Consider the following 20,403-nt stretch of genomic DNA (forward strand, 5'->3'; position numbering starts at 1 on the left):
GCCTTCAAAATCCTGATCTAAGTTTTCTGATTTATTTTCTTCAAAACTATATATGTTACTGTATATATATATCAACAGCTAATGTTACCACGAATAGGTGTTCCAGGTCTAAATGGGTTAAGAATATGGAATTATGAATTTGATTTGACAGTACCACATCAAGTGTCCTTCTATCCCTTGTGGTTTTGTGCAATTTGTCTTAAGTCTGCCTCTCGAAACCCACTAGAAATACAAGTTGAGTCCATTTAAAGATCTTCCACCAAAACATACCTGTGAAACCTCCGTGCCAGGAAATCTTTGTGTGGTACAATATTGATGTGCCACTATTGTATGGCTAGTTAGTGTGTTCCATAAGACATGCAATGAAGGTCTAATGTATGGAGACGTAATGGTACAACACTTAAGCCATAGATTATAATCTATTTATCTATTCTATGATTTTATGCACTAAATAGTAGGTTTTAAGATACATATTTTGGCAGTATAAGTATAGTATTACACCTACAGTATGCCATTTACTTTGCGGCTATATTTTCTTTTTCCATTTTCTAAGTGCTTATCACCATTGAGATCATTCTTATCTTAAGAGATTTATTTGGTAACTTGACATTGTGCACTGATTATTATTATTATTATTATTATTATTAATTACTTGGTAGGACAAATCTAAAGACCAAAAATAAATATAAAAACTTTGTAGAATACTGTGAAACATTTATGGAGAAAAAAAAGGAAAACACTATTTGACTATAGGTTCTATAATTATCTAATTGTCTGCACTGTTTAATATATAATTTCCATTCACTACATGTTTATTCTTGCTGTATGGTGTCTCTCATGCTGTGGTGTTGGAACGTGCAGTAATCAATCCACAGTTGCTGCTTTTTGTTGTGAAGCCTCCCAACCCCCCTGTGTGCCAAGTGCCTCTTATATGAGTTTAGTTTTTGCGTAAGACTATAGTAGTTGGACACTGTATTCATTCTATTACACAATAAAGAGGCCACTAAAGTGAAAAGATTTTGAGATGTTTAGTTTAAGTCCTGTTTTGTTTCCTGTTATGCCAGACTGATTGATTGATTGATTGATTCATTTATTCATTGAATTGAATGGACATTAGCTTGTAAAGAAAGAGTACAATTTGGGGCCAGTAATATTCATCTTAGATTTGAGATTGAGAACTGAGCTTTTCCTTTTGAACTATTCCCCCTTGTGGCCAATTAAAAGACTACAGTTTTCAAACATGAAACCCTGCACAAGTTTAATACTAAACAGAAGCATCATATGTTGCATGATGACATATTGTACAGTATAACCTTTATTCTATATGATTATAAACATGGCCTAATTAGAAAATTGAAATGTATCTTATTCTGATCTTGCACTTTGTAAGAACTAGGCCGGTGCCCGGCTGTAGAGCACTGAGTCGGTAACAATGGAAGTACCCGTTCAACCCATCTGTCTGTGTCCCTTTTATGCCCATATATGGAGTTCTGTGTCAGGCATGCCCAAATATGAAGCGTGTTGCCTAATCTCAATGGAATCTACAGGTGAGGGGACTTACTGTAGGCCCATTAGTCAACTGACAGAGCCTGACCAGACCCTGAGGCTTTTGTGCTGGTACCGGACGACAACCTATCCGATGGACTCCACACCGGGCACTGCATTCAGGCCCCTTTTCCACCGGTTGGTTCCCGATGGGAACCGGTTCAGTTATTTTTGGTTCTTAGTCCATGAGCCAGAGCTCCAAAATTAGAACGTTAATTATGAATTGAGTGGGCAAAACCATACCTATACTAGATTGTTATCACCATGACATTTCCCCAATTGATTAATTACACGAAGACAATGATTTATTGTATTACAAATTTTACATTTTTAAATATGCAAATGAGGCATTATGTAGGAAAATATGCAAAATAATAGAAAATATGAAAAAGCTACTAGTGTGGAAGGGTTATCATGTATTCATTTACTTGTATTGATCCTAAAACTATTTAATATAGGTCTAGTTTTTCCCACTGATTTTGGAGCTCTGGCTCATGGACTAAGAACCAAAAAGAACTGAACCGGTTCCCATTGGGAACCAACCGGTGGAAAAGGGGTCTCTGTGTGGTGGTGGTGTGGAATGCCAGCCTATGCCAAATTTGAAGTCGACGGGGCAAACGGTTCTCGAGTTATGTGGATTACAGACGTACACACATACACACACGTACAGAGACATGGTGCATTTATAGTAGGATGTCTGATAAAAGACAAAATTTGCTCCTTTGATACTTAAAGGACCACTTTTCTACCTATCTTTATAGGCATCCTCACTAATAATCATGATAAAATGGCACAATTTTTTCCTACTCAGTCTGTGTCTCATAGGAGGGCTGTGGGCAGTTTAGAAACTTGTCCACCTGCAGTGACATCATCATTAGGCAGATATTTTTTTAAACAAGATTTTTTCACAATAATGTTTAGATTTTTATCATCGTGAGAATGATAGCTTCCATTTTCACATTGCAACTTTTCAGGACTAGAAAGCCTGTAGTTTCTATTAGCTTGGATTCCCCATCGATGATGTCACATGGTGGACGGGTTTCTGAACTGCCCACAGCCCTCCTATGATTCACAGACTGAGTAGAAAAAATTGGTGCCATTTTATCATGATTATTAGTGAGGACCTATTATATGAACATAGGTTGAAAAGTGGTGAAGTGGTCCTTTAATCAAATAATGTATCATTGCTCACCCTATCATCAAATCACCAAAACCTAGATACTAGGTTGGTACTACACTAGCACTGGTTCCCAAACACTGGGTCGGGACCCATTTGTGGGTCACAGACCAATTTGTATGGGTCACGACTTGAGTAAAAATCCCATTTTCTTTTCTTACATTTAAAATACTAGAGCGGTTGGGCACTGGCCTGCTTGGAACGATGCAAGTTGGAAATTAATGCCCCACCCAGTTATTATGTATGTGTCCCTTTTATTTATTTTTTTAAATGTTTTTTTTGTGGCTTTCGCCTTTATTTTATATATTTTATGGAGGGACAGACAGTAGGCTGACAGGAAATGGGGAGAGAGATGGGGGGAAAGACATGCAGTAAAGGCCGTCGGGATCGGGAGTCGAACCTGCGGCACACTGCCAGACTGGATTACCAACCAAGGTGCTTGGACATATGTGTCCCTTTTATGCCCATATATGGAGTTTTTCGTCAGGAATGCCCAAATATGGAGTCTATGCAGATGTCAGAACATATTTGTGAGGAGCCTGGGCAGGGGCCCTGTCCAGAGCCGGGCAGAGGCCTTTTGTGGCGGTTCTGGACAACCGTGGGTCCGACGGATTCGACACCGGGCACTGCACTCCCTGTGATGGTGTGGAATATGTGTCGAATTTAAAATTGGTGGGGCAAACGGTTCTCCAGTTACGTGGATTACAGCAGGTTCTAGCCTAGCTGCAATTTTCAACACTATAGATTTTTTTCTAGCTGCAACCCTAGATTTTTTATAATGTCTCTGGCAAACATCTAATTTATCTTTTGGGATCACGGGCTAAAACGTTTGGGAACCATTGTTCTAGTCTCTAGAGAGTCACAACAATCTGCGTTCAAATCCATATCCTGCCATGTCCTGTCTCTAATGCCAGAAAAACCTTGAGGTGCAGGCAAAGGTCATTATGTTTTCTAATGGCTTACACATCTAAGATGTTTCAGCAACAGAGCATCCGATAAGGGTGAGTTATGTCATGTCCTGATAATTTGATCGGTCAGATAAGAGTAGACTAGACAGAGACAAGTGTCTGTTGCATGTCTGTTGACAGACTCGTCTTACAAGCATAAAACAGCCTTCCAGAAGAACTTTTGATAATTTTGTCTGCTTTAGTTTGGAAATCAAAATTTGCAATGTGTCATTCTGTAATCTCAAAATATGTGTATTGTGATATTGCAGGATGGTTGGTGAAAAGGAACTTTTGTAATTCTATAAACTGAAGGTCCAAGTGTGCCATTCATAAATGGTTTTCCATGTCCAGAATCCAGATTCAGAATGTAAAACTGCATTTCACTAAACCACTCACAGCATGACTTGCACATACATATGTAGCCTGTAAGAGGCAGTATATTGATTGAAAACTACAAAGGTTATCCTCATGAGGTGTGTGTATACTATTACTATTTAGATTGATGTGCAATAAATAGAGCTACAGTATGACAACCTTACTGAGTTGAGTCTGGTTGGGACCACAAAACTACGCTGATGAATATTCAATTTGTGTCAAACAGATATACGATTCAGTCAGGTACAATGTATAACACAAATTGTATTACAAACAATGCTGTGTAGAATCTGTACAGAGGCAGACAGTGTGTGTGTGTGTGTGTGTGTGTGTGTGTGTGTGTGTGTGTGTGTGTGTGTGTGTGTGTGTGTGTGTGTGTGTGTGTGTGTGTGTGTGTGTGTGTGTGTGTGTGTGTGCGCGTGTGCGCGTGTGTGTGTGCATGCGTGAGTGTGAGCCAGTACTTTATTTCATAATTTCAAGTTATGTTCAATTACTGCACACTATATACTGATGCATATAGTGTGCACTTGCAACACATGGAGCAACACCCTTTGCAAACAGCAGCAGGTCACAATAGCAGGGCATCTAACTTTCTCTGGTTTAAAAATTAATTCATGACAATTAACTTCTCTATTCTAAGTCATTTTATCTCACAGATAGCACTGCACTGTTCGTATATGGTCAGTTGGTACATACTAAAAAATACTCAGTGTTAAATGAACTCTGAAGATTGTAAAAGTGGGCCCTTATAGTAATTATTAGAGTACACTCTCAGAGTTAAACTAGCACTGAGGATTTTATTGTAGGCCTTGGAAATTTCCGAGCTTTAAACAGCCACATCGGCAAACAGATACGGGGAAAGATAACATACTAATGATGGTTTAAAAGGAACGGCTCTGACTAAAGCAAGACACTCCCTAGTTTTGAGTAGTCCACCCCACACTGTCACCATGGCTTTCGACGGAACCTGGAAAGTAGACCGCAATGACAACTATGACAAATTCATGGAAAAAATGGGTGAGTGATCATTGACTTGATTTAATTAGATTGATTTGATGTTATGATTAAAATAAATACATATTACACATGTTTCTCATAGAAAGATCAAGATCAAGGATAAAACATAATTAAGGGACCGCAAGTTATTTCCATTGTGGTCCTTGACAGAGAACAGGCATTGCAACATACATTTGAAACTAGTGTTTTGGCACATAAATATAGCCTGTTAGATACAGTATACAGACAGTATTGATTGAAGAATACAAAGGTTAGCCTCATGTGTAGAGTTGATCATTGGCAAAGCTAAAAGTAAATTGAAAAGGATATGAAATATTTGCTGAATGACTGGAACATGTGTGTTTAAAAACAATACAGAGTAATGTTAAGATCATTAGTCATTCATTGTCAGTCTGATCAAATATCATCAGATCAGAATATCAAAGTCTCTATTGCAATGTATTAAACACAATTATGCATTATCACACCTTTTAAATTAAATTCATACATGCAGTGCTACATCCTCACACCTATGTGAAATGTTGTATTTGATAATCAACCAACGACTCATCATTAGGGGGTTACACAAAAATTAAGTTGGAAACATAAGCTTACTTTGCAACCATCCAATGAATTTGATGTGACACCTTGGACGTTTAGATTTTTTTTCAATTGGCCTAGTAGTGATTTGAACTCTGCACCGACTCACCTTCTGAAAATGCACAATTAAAGGAAGCACTGCATGTGCAGCCAAGGTGATTAAACGATTACGATCAGTTTCCTATGATTGTTCAATGTGAAGGTCTGTTAAATATATTTGGTGTATTTGATGACAGGGGTCAACATGGTGAAAAGGAAGCTTGCGGCTCATGATGGCCTCAAGGTAACCATTACACAAGATGGAGACAAGTTTCACCTCACGGAGAACAGTAACTTCCGCACACTGGACATTGACTTCACTCTGGGAGTGAGCTTTGAGTACAGCCTTGCAGATGGAACAGAAGTTCAAGTAAGAATTTGCACACCTTGCCAGGGCTCCTTTGGGGCCCTGGCAAGCAACATTAGTTGAATCCCTAATTAGCAATCTAGCACAATTACCAGTTAATACCACATTTTCATAAATTAAAACACCATCTGAACATCATTGTACAGTAGGTAAATGATTTACTCATTTGATTGTTTAGAATCACTACTACAGTATAAGTGTATAGGCAATAGGCATTGCATTCAGAGTACTTGGAATTTATTTATTACTCTACTCTGTATTGCACTGGAATGCATGAGTTCATATATACAAATCCATGGAGCAGTGTCCTGAAGGCCAGGCGTAACTAATCAGTGCTGAGGTGTAAAGCTGCACTTAGTGGTACACCTCAGTAATGGCTGCGACCAGGACACCCCTCCGTGGATTCGTCTATAATATAGCTGTGTTATTGATCAATACATTGAAGCTGGCCTGTCATTGTGTTACCCCATTTTGTCCAAATCATTCAAACCTAAATCGCTACCCAACAATGACATTATTTAACCAGTCAGCAGCATTTCTGCTATTGCATAATCAGCATCGTCAGATAAGTCTGTTAGTTCTGAAGCCGACCGCACCTTTTTATATTAATGTCATGCATACTTTATTCATTGCACTCCAGGGTTCATGGGCTCTGGCGGGAGATGTGATGACAGGGACATTCACGAGAAAGGACAACGGAAAAGAGCTGATAACCACCAGAATCATTGAGGGAGGGGAACTTGTACAGGTATATTGTTCCCACTTAGGACATGTATTTATATTTGAACAGGTGGTGTGTGTGTGTGTGTGTGTGTGTGTGTGTGTGTGTGTGTGTGTGTGTGTGTGTGCGCGTGCGTGCGTGCATGCGTGCGTGCGTGCATGCGCGTGTGCCAGCTGTTTATCTGCAGTGCTTCTTGGGAAACCTTTATTGGTGACACATTGATCTCATGAGCTACAATGTATTAGTTAAGAGATAAGCACTCATGAAGTGCAAATATAGGTGTATTCATAGATATCTACTTGTGATCAGACATATATTGTGTGGGTGCTATAAAAAAAGTGCTATGATATATATATATAAATAAAATGATATAAATGATTCACTAATCAACTAACTTTACATGCACTTCCCCCTCCAGAGCTACAACTACGACGGCGTGGATGCAAAGAGGGTTTTCAAGAAGGCTTGATGCAAACTGGCCAAACACATACAAGATTGACAAGACTCCGACAATAGTAGTAAACTAAACATGTACAAAACGCACAATTTCAAACCTACAGTATAATGTGGAACAATTTTAAGATGCACTGGGTTTTGATACTTAAAGCAATTTCATGAGTGCCTGTGTCTGTTTTTGTCTTCCTCTTTAATTAGTAGATCTCACACTGTAGCCTTCAATGTTGCAAACTGCATACACAAGAGAAATAACACTCATAATAAAGAATACTCATTTAAAGTGATAGCATAATAATTTAAAGTTTATTTGACAATGAATAAAAATAAATATATATATTGACATCTACAAAAATATAAAGTGTAGACAATTACACTGTACATGTTTCTTTCAAACGGTTCCCTCCTTATACAATTCATTAAGTATTGACTGAAGCACCAACTCACTTCAGTACTCATTTTAAGGCCAAAACCTAATCACAAGTATAGCAATTGGACTCAGCCTGTCACAGTAGGTCCTACTTTACACAGGCCTCAGGAGCCTATAATGTATCATTCATCCAGTGACAATGTATAAATTCTCTTTTATTCACTAAGTTGAAGTGATATATTGTGTTTAGGCCAACAACCTGTAGAGTATAGTTCATACAATGCCAACTCGGACAGTATGTGACACACGACAAAATAAATACTTTTGGGATAGTCACAGTACCGCAAGCCTTCAAGGTTCAATGGCCATTAATGAGTGAGGGAAAGCAATCATCGTGCTTCCTTTCCCTTCACACAACATGAGATTCACAATCACACCGTAATTACTGGTTGCCTTTACCCGACTTTAACCACAACTCAGCATGTACATTCTCCAGATGTAGCAGGTTAATACTTTAGGACCTCACGCATCAAGTATCAGCCCCCGCCTCTAAATGCATGCACACATGCATGCAAACACGCACGCACACACACACGCACGCATACAGGGTAAAGGAGAATTGCATATTCAAAATATTTGAATGACATCCTCCACTTTTCATCCTTCCCCTTTATGCGTTTTTACACTTGCAAATAACACATCCCACCAAAATTGTGAAGGCACTCTTGATTCAACTGAGAATGCAATATTCACAATCCAAAATATAGCCACTGAAAACAAGAGCAAACCTTATGACACATCATTTACAGAGTCATTGACATAAAATACAAAATAAATTAAATACAGAAACCAATAAGCAAGTAAAGACAAAAACATTGAGTGTGATACAAATCCTGATTGATCTTCAATACAACTATTGGTTTGCTCAGGGAACATATCACCCCATGATAACATTTTGTAACGATTATTTATAATATACACAACATAAACTTCTACAAAGGCCTCCATAAAACATTTAACTATTACAAATGAGAACAACTTACCAGATTAATTGAATCAATGTTGGCTAAACCTAACTGGTTAGGAAGTACTGAACATTTGAAGTTTGTCTTTTCTCCAGGTATTATTTTCAGCTGGACTTTTCAAATCAATCTGTATTTTTAAATGGATTTAAAATGCAACAATAACCTAATTTTGCCGACAACATAATGGTATTGTGAGATTTTGTGTTGGATTACACATCTCAAGCAAGTTTCGAGTCTCTGCAAGCTGATTGTTACACCAAAAAAAAGAAACTAAGTATGCTTTGGCAGTAAAGTCAAGTATACTGTGAGTGAGAGCCAATGGGCTAAACATAACGGAACACATACCGGTATGGTCCTTTACAGAATAGAATAACTAATACAATTATTAATTATTCAAAGTTAGCATCACTTTTTCTACTTTTTTTGTGGTTTAACATGATGTTTTTCCAGTATTGAAATTGCATTTTAAAAGTTCAGGAGAGGTTACACAAAGCACAGACAAAAACCTTTAAATTGTGGAACAGCACATAAAATATATATACATTATAGTATCATTGCCATTTATGTTTATACCATAGATTTAACAGATACAATTGTAAAAAATATAAAAATCAATCAAATCAATTTAATTGTGACATTTTTAGGCAGGCCTACAGTAACAGGCTCATTGGCCTGAAGCTTCAATACTGATCTGAGCAACACTGTAGGGATTCTGGATATACAAACTACAAAGGCTTAAAAAAATATGACATACTTTTAACATCATATTACCCAGCTTCACTGCATTACACCATGTCATTTTGCAGAATGTTATTTGCATCAAAGTTTTCTATCTATAAAATATGTTTGTATAGTCTATTGTACGAGTCTACGCTCTTGGGGGGGATACAGAATAACATTCAAGTATAAACTTAGTTTGAGCCTTGCATAAAAATAAATGCCTATATATATATATATATATATATATATATATATATATATATATACACACACACACACACACACACACACACACACACACACACACACACACACACACACACACACACACAAACTATACTTCTTTAAATAATGTATGACTATGAATAATTGCTTATATTAAATGTCACATAAAATTAAGCTCTACCGATAAACCATTTGGAATTTCGATGTCTATTGGACTCAATGTCTATTATTTCCATGCTCATGCTAATATTTCACACACTTTATGAAGGCCACATGCAGGTTTCAGAACAATTTTCCAATTAGCCAGATAATGTGGTGTGGTGCTGCTTGCTTATTGATTTGGGGGTTGTGATAATCCTCTCCTGTATCCGTACAAATATATCCAATAATATGTCATGGAAGACTGAAAAAATACAAGGTGACATCATTGGGAATTACAAAAAATAGCTAGCTAGCACCAGTACATTTGTACAAGATGTTGCATTCAATATTATAGTTTATAGTGGCCTTCATTATCACTTAATGGCAGCCCCAACAAAATATTTTTTAGATGTGTATCAAATTGTTATTCTCCCAAAAAGCATGGTCCTGAATACCGTCTTTAATTACAGTTAGCTTTGTTGAATATTATATCTGTGTTATCTGACCTTTATCAGGAACAGATATACAGTATTTGATGGAGGTCAGATTCCATTTTACTAACACCTGTCCTAAACCACAGTACATCTGTGCAAATATGCTCGTTTTATTATAATTCTTCACTGCGAGAAGATCATTGCACTCTGCTTAAGATAATGTGCCAGAGCATTGGCGTGGCCCGGTGCATCACTTGGTAGAGTGCACGCCATTAAGACTATGCACAGCCAGCCTGGGTTTGACCGATTTGACCGGTTTTGTCTGACCTCTTTGCTGCATGTCTTTACCCATCTCTCTCTCTCTCTGTGTCCTTGTTTACGGTCTCTCTCTCTCTCTCTCTCTCTCTCTCTCACATTGTAACTATCGGACTAAAGCATGACAGTGCAGGATGTGAGGTTATTGTTCCTTATGCTATTTATAAAACTAGAGGGCATTGGTGGGTTGGGTGACAATTGGAAGGTCCTCTACTGTATCTTTTCTGATAACCGACAATCCATAAAACACTATTACCATATAATACATTTCATTATGGTCTGCGACAAGTTGCCATTAAACTGGTATTCCATTCAATGTGAAGCAGCACATTTTCTTCATATCCACACACTACAATCACATGCTGTATTTGTTTGGCATCCAACACTCATGTGTATGATTATTTTTTTTGCATGAGTGACATCACATCACAAACTTTGCTGACCACACTAGATGACCACACTAGATGACCGTGCATGGTTGACCACACTAGATGACCGTGCATGGTTGCTTTTGGTGCTAAATGATATAAATGTTACTTAAAGGGTTACAAGTAAGTTTTCAAAGTCAATTACATCAGGCTGGCAAAAAAAACAAAAAATAATTAATAATCTAATTTATTTTGTGTGTGTGTGTGTGTGCGCGTGCGTGCGTGCGTGCGTGTATGTGTGTGTAACCACTGTCCATCCATGTAAACAGAACTTACCAAGTACCCTCATAAAAAACCACGCTCATCCAGTCCTTTGGCAGTCACCGTGTTCCATTTTGCTGTAGGCTTATTGCTATTATGGCCTGTTAGAAAAATGAAAACAATTTTCACTTTCAAAATTCCATAAAAAGAAAAAAGGAAAAACCGAAAATCAAATAATAATTAAAAAAATAACTGTACAAGTGCTTTCTATTCTGTTGTCTTCTGTGGAACATTAAAGTTTTTCTAGAGAGGCTTACTTGTATCAGGTCTGTTTTTTGGCACATCTTGTGAGTGTGCGTCAATGGGCAGTGTGTGGCTGGCATCTCTGTGCTCAGTCACGACTACTGTCCTTGGCACCATGGAAGAGAGGACAAGGGGTCTCTGATGATGGTACTTCAGGCGATATGTCTCCGTCATGCAGTTGTCCACATTGAAGTACGTGGTCAGAGAGACCTCTTGGGCAGGCGGGGCCTGCTCCACTCCTACAGACCTGCATCCAGGTAATCTTTCTTCGCTGTCACACGACGACGGCGTGCTCCTCTCGGGGTCAGAGCCCGACTTGGAGCTGGCTTCCGAGCAGGGCCTGTGGCATGAAGCGTCACCCTTCCTGTGGGGACTATCATAGGGTATGTTGACTCTGGTGGAAGGACGCGGGCTTGTTTGAAAGGGCTCTTGAAGGAGCCTGGGGCGGAAAGTAGCTCGGCTACTTTCACCCTGGTGAGGGGAGGCTCTCAGGGCGGATCTAAGGTGAGGTGCCATGGCTGTGCCTACCGGACGTTGATTGGTCAGTTCTGCTGTCTGACTGCTGAACAGGGGTTGTGGGTGGATTAGACGTGAGCACTGTGAATCCGAGGAGGTGACAGCCTCGCTGTTGCTGGAGCGGTAAGCACTATCCCTGTCATCAGGCTCAGAGAGAGCCAGATCATCTGAGCTGTTCCATTCAGAACTACTGGTTTTTGCAACGGCTCGCAGCGTAACACTTTCCCCGTTATGTCCTCTACAGTTGCTCGTCTCTTGCTGGTCACTCTTCCCGGTCCTGATGTCAGCGTTAGTAGTCTCTTTCTCTGTGCTCCCTGCTTTCCGGGAGATGCCGGTGTTGTATTTCAACTTCCGTCTATGAAGAAAGAGAGTTCAAGAGTGTTTTGTTCAACAAACGTGACAAAGTGAATTAAACTGTTAATCCCAATTTCATAACTTGAAAATGCATGTACTGAAATACTGCAAACCATTTTCATTCATGGGACAGGCACACTACCTTGAGGTTGGACTACATTTCAGATGTGAATGTGAAACTTGGTCAGAGTTCTTTCCCTGAGTTTTGTGTTGATGTTTACCTAGGAGTGAAGCAAAATGACAATTGATCAAAGTCTCATCATGTCCAATCTTCATTTCATTTTAACCCATTTAGACCTGAGGCCTTTTTTAAAAACACCTTCTAAATCTTAACAATTTTTTATTCAAATCCTGTTGCCAAATACTGTAGCCTACATAACAACATCTAAAATGACACAGATCCTGTCCCGGTTTAATTGGTATAACAATGAATGGGCTTTCCCGGTCTTATTGGTATGAATTTAACATGCTCCATGGAAAGGAGACTTGCATGTATAGTAAATATATAGTAAAGAAATGTATGTGTACACAACTGTATTAATGTAATAAAGAAAAACGAAAACCAATAGACCAATACTACGACACACTACGTAAAACGCAAAATGGCCACGTTGTGGCTATGGTCAATATGGTACTGCTCCTCCTTGGGAGCGCATGATGGCAGCACAGTGTATATTTCAAAAGACATTCTCAGTCACAGCAGGGTGAAGCAGCGGGCATGAAGCAGCGGACATGCACTACGCAAGCGCAAACGCAGCACGCATGCTGAATTCCTTCACTTTAAAAATAGATGTGTTATTTTTTTCTCTGCTGTTGCCCAAGAGAGGTCCATGCAAGGATAAAAGCTTTAACTGATGGTTGGAAACACTGGCTCTATATTCACAAGAGAAGTGATATTGTGTCACGTGGAGCATGCTCAAAGCATTACATAGATGATGGAAGGATATAATTCACAACAATGCCAGCAGTCATGTCCAGCTGTGCTATCAGAACAAGCTTTTTGGGATTATCATCAGATTAATGACTGCGCTGGGCTTATTGGGTGACGACTGTAGGTTAAAGCAGCCAGTCCAAGCTCAGAAATAAAGGAATACCTCAATTGTTACTCAAACTTGAGATAGTGACAGCATCTAAGTGCTGGTGCAGTTCATTTAATCAATACAAATAAGAGTGTTCCATTAAAGACAAATCTAATTATTCAAGGCATCCCACTTTCTATATCTATAAAAGGTGCATTGCTTTGCCCAAGCATTAGAAAAACACCAAGTAATGCATTCAATGCATTAATTGCATTCTGATTTATATTATTAATTTATTATATTTGTATATTTGATTATATTTGTGTCTTAGTTTTTTAATACAATTATAGAACACCTCTAAATACACCACACAGACCTTACATTTTAAACCATCCAAATGTACAAATATATTTCTTAAAATATAAATATTGTAAAAATAGTCAGTCATGAATGAATCATTAGCTCACAACAATTTCAGGAATTGTCCGAGAAGAAATTCCCTGGCTGTACTGCAGGGAACATGCAGATGTGAGAGGCACAAACAAGGGTACACCCACTGTGTAATAGTGCATTAATGTATCAACCTTTATACAGAGTGTGCTAAAGGTGAGATCATTTATTTATCAACCTTTATACAGAGTACAGCCGTACACAGTAACCTTTATACAGGGTTAGGCAGGGTTATTGGTATCAATCTGTACACACAGAGCTAAATGAACACTGAGCATTTTACAGTGTAGGTTAACTGAGCACACATGAAACTCGAGCCAAGCCCTGTTCCCACTTCCCAACATGCATGTGTGTTTGGTGTGTGAGAGGAGGAACCCCACGTGAATACAGGGACAGCATGCAAGCATACCCAGGACTTAATTACTACCAGTAAGACGCCTTAAAATAAAGGCGAGAAGCAACCTCAGGGCTGAGACACTCTACCGGAATAATGTCACTTCATTATGTCAGCACTACAGTGGAGGGGACAGACGGTGAAATCTGTACCGAAGTCCTGATGTCAGAAGTTTCATTTTAAATTGTCTCAAATAACCGTTGTGGTCCAAAAATAAATAAACTGTCTCAGCGATATTGTCAGGGAGGTGTCTCTGTGTCGTCAGTCAGTCAGTGATATTTGATAGCGTCTGTTTATAGCGAAATGTTTAATAATTCGACGGCAGTAACATTAACGTTTTCTCTCAGTCAGTTGATTCTAGTATAAGTACAACGAAAGCACGAGAACTTACAAGCAAAGGCTGTGCAAAGCACACGAAAATATACACTTCACAGAGTATAGACCACTTGGAATTATACAAATAGTCTGGCACGAGTGAAATCTCAACTTTTTGTGGAATGCGCCATTGTGTGTGTGTGTCAGAATGACCCGAAACATTAAACAAATATCGGCCGTGTGTGTAGTGGAGTGTCGCCCGTGTGTGTGTGTGCCTGAAGCATTACATGAAGCGTGACAGGCTTGAGCGTGTCAAGCTTCCTGCACGTTTTCTATGGTTGGCCCATAGGAAGCTATGCAAGCAGTGCAAAGTGAGTACAGGAAGTGTGACAGGCTTCCTGCACGGTTTTCATAGTAACTGCGACGTACGGTCGCAATAACACCAGTAAGACGCCCTAAAGGGCGAGGTCGCGCTGAAACAACAGGTCTGGGAATGCCCATATATGGCCTTTTTTATTGATTTTTGGTCCGGTTAAGACATAAAATGTGTGCTAATCAGTAAGGCCAGACAGGGCCTCGGGTCAGCCCAGTTAGGGCCCAGGTAAGGCCAGGCCTGTTGAGAACTCTAGTTTTCCTCGGCTGCCGGGCGTGGCTGTGCTAATAACTTTGGGGCGGTCCTGTCTAGAGTTTGAATGGACAGGTATCAGTCAAAAGGGAGACATCGAAGAGGAAGGACGGGTGGGGAAGGATCAACATATGGAATGTCAGAACTGGTCAGCTCCATATATGGAGATCTAAGGGTTTGAGGTCAGATGTAGAGTTGCTGGCCGGCTCCATATATGCAGATCTAGGTGATGATCCAGTCTTCTTCATATATGGCTATCCAGGGTTTGATGAGGTCAGTGCCGTGATCTTCATATATGGAGACGGCCATATATGGAGCGTGTCACGAGGTGTGCCAGACTGACGGCCATATATGGAGCATATCACAAGGCGAGGCGAGGTGTGACGGACTAACTGACAGACAGGTTTTGCAGGTTTTCATTTGATGAGGTCTGGCCATAATATAGCGTGTCTTGAGTGTACAGGGTTTGATGAGGTCAGATCGACATATGGAGAAGACCATAAATGGAGCGTGTCACGAGGCGTGTCATGAGGTTCATATATGGAGACGGCCATATATGGAGCGTGTCACGAGGCGTGATGGACTGACAACCATATGGAGGCGTGACTGACAATAACATTGCTAACCACTGAGGTGGCACCATTCAAGCTGAGGTGGCTTCCATTAAATTCTGAATAAGCATATATCAATAATTTTAGTTACTGACATTTAGTGACTAATAAGTTGATGCAATAGTGAAATATAAAAGAAAATACATAGCTCATTATCAGGTTTTTTTATTACATCAAACTTTTAAAAGAAGGGCGATGCACAGTTGCACACCTCAAAGGTTAGCGTACTGTAATTGTTTGTGGGGGGGCCCAAGGGGGGCCAGTCAGTCTCTGTCCAACACTTTCCACCCAAACATGATACTGTATCTCGAAAACTACACTACTGGCTGGATCTCCATGGAATCAGTAGATTGATCCATACTGATTGTTTCCTTCTAGTGCCACCCTCAGGCCAAATGTTCCACTGGCACACTGGATGTGTCAAAATCTAAGGGTCAGATTGCCTTGACACTTGTCCAGTGCATCCATATGCTCCCTGGCAGATGAATCCTAACCATTTGAGTGACCCCATGTCCTTTCCTCTACCACCACCACCCAAAGGCCAAAGTGTCAACTTTGCACACTTGAACATCTCATAATCTCATAGGCGGATTACAGAATGACTACTACTGATTTTGATGCCACCCTTAGGCCAATATTGTCCACTTGTTTTCTATTTTAAAAGGCATTGTGTGGCATTTTAATTATGATACTTTATTCTATTTCACTTTACATCTTTTTATTTTGTTTACAATATGTGTTAAAAGAAAGAAACAAAGAAAGACATTGGTTCGATCTGTAAGGACAGTTCAAAGGAAAGTTGAGGGAGCAGCACAGCCTCTTGGCTTTTAGACACTTATTTTGTCTAATTTGTCTAAATTATGAACATTCTCCAACCTACTTACACTATATTTGTTATCATTAAATTCATCCTCTACATTTCAAACTGTCCTGTTCTATTTTTACTTCCATCTGGGCATTGTTTAGCCAGTGGCATGGCCTGGAAAGTTTGAGAAACCTTATTAGAAAACAACCCACAAACTAGTGGAATAATGCTTATGTAAAGGATTATGAATACAAGGTCCTGGGTTAAAATACATTAATACATTCCCAGTCATACAGAACAGCATCTCACTACAGGTTAGGTTCTTAGCTTACGTATGATTAATGATGACTGTTTTTTATGCATTTGATGTATTACCATGTTTTTGTTCTTGCTTACTGTAAATCGCTCTGGATTAAGAGTGTCTGCTTAATGCCTAAATTATAATTGTAACTACAATACACTCAATCACACTGTATAAACTACAAACATATCAAAGAGAAATCCATCAGGTGCTTCGATCAAAAGCTTATTAGCAGCAACTATCAGTTTATAGTCGTTTACAAACAATTCCCATTTACTGCAAACTAAGGCATGTACCGTACAAGGTAAGCCCTTGCCTATGCAGGGATGAAATACATTTTATTTGCTCAATATGAATATATGAGCATAGTCTCAAAATGTTATAATGTCCATATAAAGAAGCTTACCATTATGAGAAGGAGAACGCGTTGCACCTGCCTTTGCATCACCTCTGTTCTGCTGCTGCTGGCTGAAAACAACACATTTAACTCTCAGCAGTTTGTCAAGCCATTCATTACAGTGGTGGAAAGTAACTAAGTAACTAAGTAGTAAGTGCATTTACTTAAGCACTGTACTTAAATACAATTTTGACTTATTTGCACTTTACCTTGGATGCGCACTAAGATTAGACACACCAACAGTCCGACATGCGGAAACAATGGTCGGACTACCGTCGAACTGTGCTGCTCCCGTGCTTGCGGTTATGTTTAGGTTAGGGTTTGAGACAGGTTGTCGATGTCGGACTAATGACTGTCTGACCAATGACTAGTCTAAACTAAAGCCTGCTTAATTGTCACCAGGTCAAATCCACGATTTCTTTTTAATTATTAAAAAACAGCGAATTAAACACAAAAAACAAATAGCTGGTTTGACGTATTACGCAGGGCAGAAACATGGATTAAATAGCGTGGAAAGCAGGTTATGCAGCAGAACTGTTAACTTGTAACAGAGTAGTTCTACTTTGCAGTATTGATACTTTTACTTAAGTAAAACATTGAGTACTTTTTCCACCACTAATTAATAATAGATGAGACGATGTGCTTTACTGTTATTTACGGTGCTTTACTGTTATTTATGGACACCAGACAACAGTGATGCAGTGCCAGTCAGGCTAGTGCAAAGTTCTATAAGCATCAAAGAGCCTCAAGTGCCAATGGTGATTTTCTTTACCAACATAATGAAACTCAATACTGTAATCCAGGTATATATTGTCGGCCAATTCGCTCAAAATAAAAACGTGTTTTTGCTAGTGTTATCTCGGTTTCCCTGGTCAATTGTAAAATCTGAAAATTCAGGATTTAATCAGCAACAAATTGAATTCAACTCTACAACCATTTTGAAGTTGTGTTCAGTTTGCTTGTGATACTGGAAATGTTGATTTCTATATTTTGCAGTAATTTCCTTCATTCCATATTCTATACTAGTAGTAAATGAATAAATGAAGATATTATTTTACCTTTGCGACTGTGCCTCTGGTGGTATTCGCTGGTCTTTACTAGCAGAGCCATCTACCCCAGGTGAGTCTGGATTGGTGGAGCCACTGCTAAGCCTATCACTGCTCTCATAGCCAGACTCTGTCCTCTGGATGGTCCAGGTGTCGCTACGCAGCAGGGTCTTGGGCCCATTCTTAAGCCTGTTGCTCCTCTGGTGGTTGGGTCGGCTCTCTGACTCTAAAGAGCTGTGACTCTCCGTTTCATGCCGTTGTTCATCTTCATAGATGGTCATCAAGCACTTCTGCTTCCGGTCTTCTCTGCTGCTGCGGGTGTAGTCCCGCTCCGGCTCGGTGCGGTCTCGTTCGGCGTGCACCCTCTCGTGGGACGAAGGCTTACTGTGCCGCGGGCTGTCATGTTGCTGCTGCTGCTGCTGGCGACGCTGCTCCATTTCATTCAGCACGCTGTCCACGTTCAACACCTCCCGAACGGGCCTCCAGGTGGACTTGGCTTTACCACTGCGGCTTCCCCCACCACCACCACCGCCGCCGCCGGACTCGATGTCGTGATCGTGACGACTGGGGGACGCGCTGGTCCTCCGGCTGTGACCCGCACCCTGTGCGCCGGACGGCTGCCCGCCGCGCGGCTCCTGAGATCCTCTGCTCGAATGGCTCAGTGATTTCTCAGCTCGCGGACAGCCTTTTGATTTCTGCTCTGCGTGTGGTTTCAGTCCATTCTCTGGAGATGAGGATCTAATGTATGCCATATCTTTAAAAAACAAAAAGTGGGGTGGAGATATTTGGAATGGATCACATTTTTTATAACAATTCCATGTTTTATTCTGGCTCTTTTCCTCTAACTTCAATGATCCTTGTATCTATAATGCGTCTCTGCTGTCGGGCAAGACAATATGATATACTACACCAGTGGTTCTCAACATTTTATGAGCTTTTATGAGCTCCGCACATTCAAACACTGTTCAAGAACTTCCCCACTAAGATGCCAATGAATAAGATCTTAAAGTGTACTGCATTACATTGATCCAAGCCGGAACACAATGCTCTGAAAATGCACACGGCCAACCCATCTGACCATTTTTGACTGCCGTGTTAGGTGGTCAGATGGGTGGACGGCAAATGCGTTCAAGGTTTACAAGTGGGTCACGATCCAGAAAACATTGAGAAATTACCTTTGTGTTGAGAAGGGTCAGTTCGCCGATGTCCTCTGTCTTTTTTTGGTGCCTCAGAAGCCCTCTGCAAATTCTCCGTGAAGGGCTCACGGATTTTATTGGAAGTGCCAAGAGGGAGTTTTACTGAGGAAAAGGGGATTGCAATGCCACATGTATCGGTTTGTTAGTTTGTTTAAAAAAAAAGATTTCTTCAAAGAGACTCTACGGGTGTTGTTGGCAAAATGTGACTTTTCCCCCTCTACAATAAAAATGTCTTTGCCGAAACTAGCAACACTACAAGTGTGAGCTTGTAGATGTAAATTGAGATTGAAAAAGTATAAACAAGAGCTTGTGACTAAATGAGAACTTCATTGGATACAAGATTTCTGCCCGATTTCTGCAGAATGCTTCCCCCAGAATAGGGATTGTGATGTTTGCATGGTTAAAGCCAACAGCAGAGATCTGTACTACTAACCTCTGTTGAAGCCTGAGGTGGAGGGAGGAGGTAGCAGATGATTGTGGAGGCCCTGATTAGCACCGTGTGGCCCTGCATTCTCTCTGCCTGGATCAAGCTTCTTGGAGCTCGTTACTGCAGAAGACAAGACGTGTCAAATCAGTGTGCAGAGCAGACACACATCGTCACTGTCGGGCAGAAATCTTGTATGTCCAAAAACATTCCTTTGACGTGAACGGGAGAAGGCTGCTGTTCCAAGGTATCCAATGTATTTATCATTTAGTCACAAGCTCTTGTTTATACTTTTCCAATGGTTAAAAAAAGAAAATCACACACACACTTAAGCACTTTCAACCTAGCATACCCATTTTGGGCATGTCTTTATAGGCAAAAAAGAAATAAAACCAAAACTAAAAACTAAAAAGCAGATCCACAGGCTCACAACAGTGAAATTCCCCAGCAGCAGTAGTAACATAGCGTCACAATCATTTATCACTTCATCCATGTATGTTAGCTATTCAAAAATAGCAGATGTACAAGGGCTATTTTTGAAAAATAAATATATTTTTTTTTTACATTT

The 20,403-nt window shown here is 39.9% G+C and overlaps 2 protein-coding genes across 5 annotated transcripts in view; one reads left to right on the top strand and one right to left on the bottom strand.

Moving 5' to 3' along the window:
- The first annotated feature begins 4,965 nt into the window (after positions 1-4,965).
- On the top strand, positions 4,966-7,386 carry LOC306922295 (fatty acid-binding protein, intestinal-like). Its single transcript, XM_079499782.1, has 4 exons — positions 4,966-5,061; positions 5,877-6,049; positions 6,687-6,794; positions 7,186-7,386. Exons 1-4 carry the CDS (start codon positions 4,995-4,997, stop codon positions 7,234-7,236), a joined length of 399 nt encoding a protein of 132 aa, XP_079355908.1. The 5' UTR covers positions 4,966-4,994; the 3' UTR covers positions 7,237-7,386.
- A 90-nt stretch (positions 7,387-7,476) lies between these two features.
- The window catches only part of usp53b (ubiquitin specific peptidase 53b), a 32,763-nt gene continuing 19,836 nt past the window's right edge, over positions 7,477-20,403 (bottom strand). For 2 of the 4 annotated variants that reach the window (XM_079499779.1, XM_079499777.1), the window contains exons 12-18: positions 19,845-19,958; positions 19,391-19,513; positions 18,228-18,969; positions 17,179-17,240; positions 12,395-12,473; positions 11,397-12,253; positions 11,097-11,240 (exon numbers count right to left, since the gene is read on the bottom strand). In XM_079499779.1, coding sequence (XP_079355905.1) covers positions 11,164-11,240; positions 11,397-12,253; positions 12,395-12,473; positions 17,179-17,240; positions 18,228-18,969; positions 19,391-19,513; positions 19,845-19,958 — 2,054 coding nt within the window. In that variant the 3' untranslated portion in view covers positions 11,097-11,163. Of the gene's footprint in view, positions 8,140-11,096; positions 11,241-11,396; positions 12,254-12,394; positions 12,474-17,178; positions 17,241-18,227; positions 18,970-19,390; positions 19,514-19,844; positions 19,959-20,403 lie in introns of those variants that run through there. The other 2 variants (XM_079499778.1, XM_079499780.1) reach the window with 2 other exon arrangements.

The sequence above is a fragment of the Electrona antarctica genome (assembly GCF_951216825.1).
Source record: "Electrona antarctica genome assembly, chromosome: 4".
Lineage (NCBI taxonomy): Eukaryota > Metazoa > Chordata > Actinopteri > Myctophiformes > Myctophidae > Electrona > Electrona antarctica.

Coding starts and splice junctions, on each gene's coding strand:
- LOC306922295 (XM_079499782.1), top strand. CDS start 4,995: ATGGCTTTCGACGGAACCTGGAAAGTAGACCGCAATGACAACTATGAC. Junction 5,062..5,876: donor CAAATTCATGGAAAAAATGG/GTGAGTGATCAT, acceptor ATTTGATGACAG/GGGTCAACATGGTGAAAAGG. Junction 6,050..6,686: donor CAGATGGAACAGAAGTTCAA/GTAAGAATTTGC, acceptor ATTGCACTCCAG/GGTTCATGGGCTCTGGCGGG.